Source organism: Colobus angolensis, unplaced genomic scaffold, assembly GCF_000951035.1.
Source record: "Colobus angolensis palliatus isolate OR3802 unplaced genomic scaffold, Cang.pa_1.0 Scaffold83, whole genome shotgun sequence".
Classification (NCBI taxonomy): domain Eukaryota; kingdom Metazoa; phylum Chordata; class Mammalia; order Primates; family Cercopithecidae; genus Colobus; species Colobus angolensis.
The window spans coordinates 4,135,762-4,138,479 of NW_012122154.1; the positions used below are offsets into that span (position 1 = coordinate 4,135,762).

Below are 2,718 nucleotides of genomic sequence, written 5' to 3' on the forward strand. Positions count from 1 at the left end.
TGTGCGCCACCACGCCCAGCCAATTTTTTTATTTTTAGTAGAGATGGGGTTTCACCGTGTTGGCCAGGCTGGTTTATCTCTTGACCTCGTGATCCACCCTTCTCAGCCTCCCAAAGTGCTAGGATTATAGGCCCAAGCCACCGCGCCTGTCTTTTTTTTTTGTGCCCGAGCTGGAGTGCAGTGGTGCAATATCGGCTCACTGCAGCCTCTGCCTCCCAGGTTCAAGCGATTCTCCTGCCTCAGCCTCCAGCAAAATCCTGTCTCTACAGAAAAAAAAACCAAAAAAACAAAAATTTGGCAGACGTGGTTGCTCACGCCTGTAGTCTCAGCTACTCGGGAGGCTGAGGGGCTTCATCCTGGGAGGTGGAGATTGCAATAAGCCAAGGTTGCACCATTATACTCCATCCTGGGTAATGGGAGTGAAACCCTGTCTCAAAAATAATAATAATAATGGAATGTTCCAAAACCTCATCTGGACTTGAATTTATTTGAATCTTTGACAATAGACTATAGTAGTTACCAAATTCTGGCTGCATTATTATTATGTAGGTGTTTTATTAAGAATAGGCCAGGCGCGGTGGCTCAAGCCTGTAATCCCAGCACTTTGGGAGGCCGAGACGGGCGGATCACGAGGTCAGGAGATCGAGACCATCCTGGCTAATACGGTGAAACCCTGTCTCTACTAAAAATACAAAAAACTAGCCGGGTGAGGTGGCGGTGCCTGTAGTCCCAACTACTCGGGAGGCTGAGGCAGGAGAACGGCGTGAACCCGGGAGGCGGAGCTTGCAGTGAGCTGAGATCTGGCCACTGCACTCCAGCCTGGGTGACAGAGCGAGACTCCATCTCAAAAAAAAAAAAAAAATAGAGATTTTGTGGTCGGGGTTGGTGGCTTACACCTGTAATCCCAGCACTTTGGGAGGCCCAGGTGGGTGGATCACGAGGCAGGAGATGGAGACAATCCTGGCTAACACGGTGAAACACCATCCCTACTAAAAATAAAAAAAAATTAGCCGGGCATGGTGGCGGGTGCCTATAGTCCCAGCCACTCGGGAGGCTGAGGCAGGAGAATGGCGTGAACCCAGGAGGCGGAGCTTGCAGTGAGCCAAGATTGTGCCACTGCACTCCAGCCTAGGTGACAGAGGGAGACGCCGTCTCAAAAAAAAAAAGAGATTTTGCATTTTATGGTTTAGGAACCTCTTTAATATAGATTTCTAAGGTAGTTTTTATGTTAGATTAGGAAACCACTAGCATTGTGCATTTACTAAAAAGACATCTTTTCAGCCTAATGAGTAATTGATTGGCATTTATAATATCAGCTGATGAAAACATTCACTGTGGAGACTTTTCTGCACTTTTTTGAGCAGATTTTTTCAGGGTACTTTGTGGTTGGAATACAATAGGTAACTAAATAGCACTCGTTAACTGTTCTTTTTGCCCAGGCTCTTCCTGGTCAGCAGCACTGCTATTTCCTCAACAAGGATGCTCCTCTTCCAGATGGCCGAAGTCTACAGGGAACCCTTGTTAGCAAAATCACCTTTCAGCACCCTGGCCGAGTTCCTCTTATCCTAAATCTGATCAGACACCAAGTGGCCTATAACACCCTCATTGGAAGCTGTGTCAAAAGAACTATTCTGAAAGAAGGTACTGCCTTTCCTTTGATATGCTTACAGGAAGATGGAAACTTACTTTTCTAGTGGTTTTTTAATTGGTGGCCCATCAGAATCACCTGTGGAACTTAAAGTGTTTTTCTTTTTTTTCATTTTTGGCACAAAAATCAAGCAAATTAGCTGTACGTTGTGGTTCACAACTGTAGTCCCAGCTACTTGGGAGGCTGAGGCAGGAGAATTGCTTGAACCCGGGAGGCGGAGGTTGCAGGGAGCTTAGATCATGCCATTGCACTCTATCCTGGGTGACAGAGTAAGACTCTCTCTCAAAAAAAAAAAACAAAAAGATCAAACCTGTGGAGCTTTTAACACTACAGATTATGGCCAGGTGTGGTGGCTCACCCCTGTAATCCCAGCACTTTGGGAGGCCAAGGTGGGCAAATCAGTTGAGCCCATGATTTGAAATCAGTCTGAGGAACATGGCAAAACCCCGTCGCTAGTAAAACGTAGCCAGCTGTGGTGTGTGCCTGTGGTCCCAGCTACTCGGGATCCTGAGGCAGGTTTGTCGCTTGAACCTGGGAGGCAGAGGATGCAGTGAGCTCAGATTGCACCACTGCACTCCAGTCTGGGTAACACAGTAAGACCCTGTATCAAAAACGAAACACCAGGCTGGGTGTAGTGGTTTGTGCCTATAATTCCAGCACATTGGGAGGCTGAGGTGGGCAGGTCATGAGGTCAAGAGATCGAGACCATCCTGGCCAACATAGTGAAACCCCGGCTCTACTAAAAATACAAAAATTAGCTGGGCGTGGTGGTGCACACCTGTAGTCCCAGCTACTTGGGAGTCTGAGGCAGGAGAATCACTTGAACCCAGGAGGCGGAGGTTGCAGTGAACTGAGACTGCATTACTGCACTTGAGCCTGGGCGACAGAGTGAGACTCCTTCTCAAAAAAAAAAAAAAAAAAAATCACAGATGCTTTGTTTCCACATGCAGATGAACTGATAATCTCAGTGGGAAGAGTTAGGAATCTAAACTCCACAAATCATTTTGATGGAACCAGTCTGTAGATTAGCATTTGGAGACCACTGCTTTTTGCAATGTTCTTAACTCTTT

At 46.9% G+C, this 2,718-nt stretch overlaps 1 protein-coding gene across 1 annotated transcript in view; it reads left to right on the top strand.

Annotated features, from left to right (window-relative positions):
- Positions 1-2,718, top strand: part of MED1 (mediator complex subunit 1) — a 56,076-nt gene that overhangs the window by 37,115 nt on the left and 16,243 nt on the right. Inside the window, exon 13 of the mRNA XM_011929956.1 lies at positions 1,440-1,641. Within this exon, the coding sequence (XP_011785346.1) occupies positions 1,440-1,641 (202 nt within the window). The remainder of the gene's footprint in view (positions 1-1,439; positions 1,642-2,718) is intronic.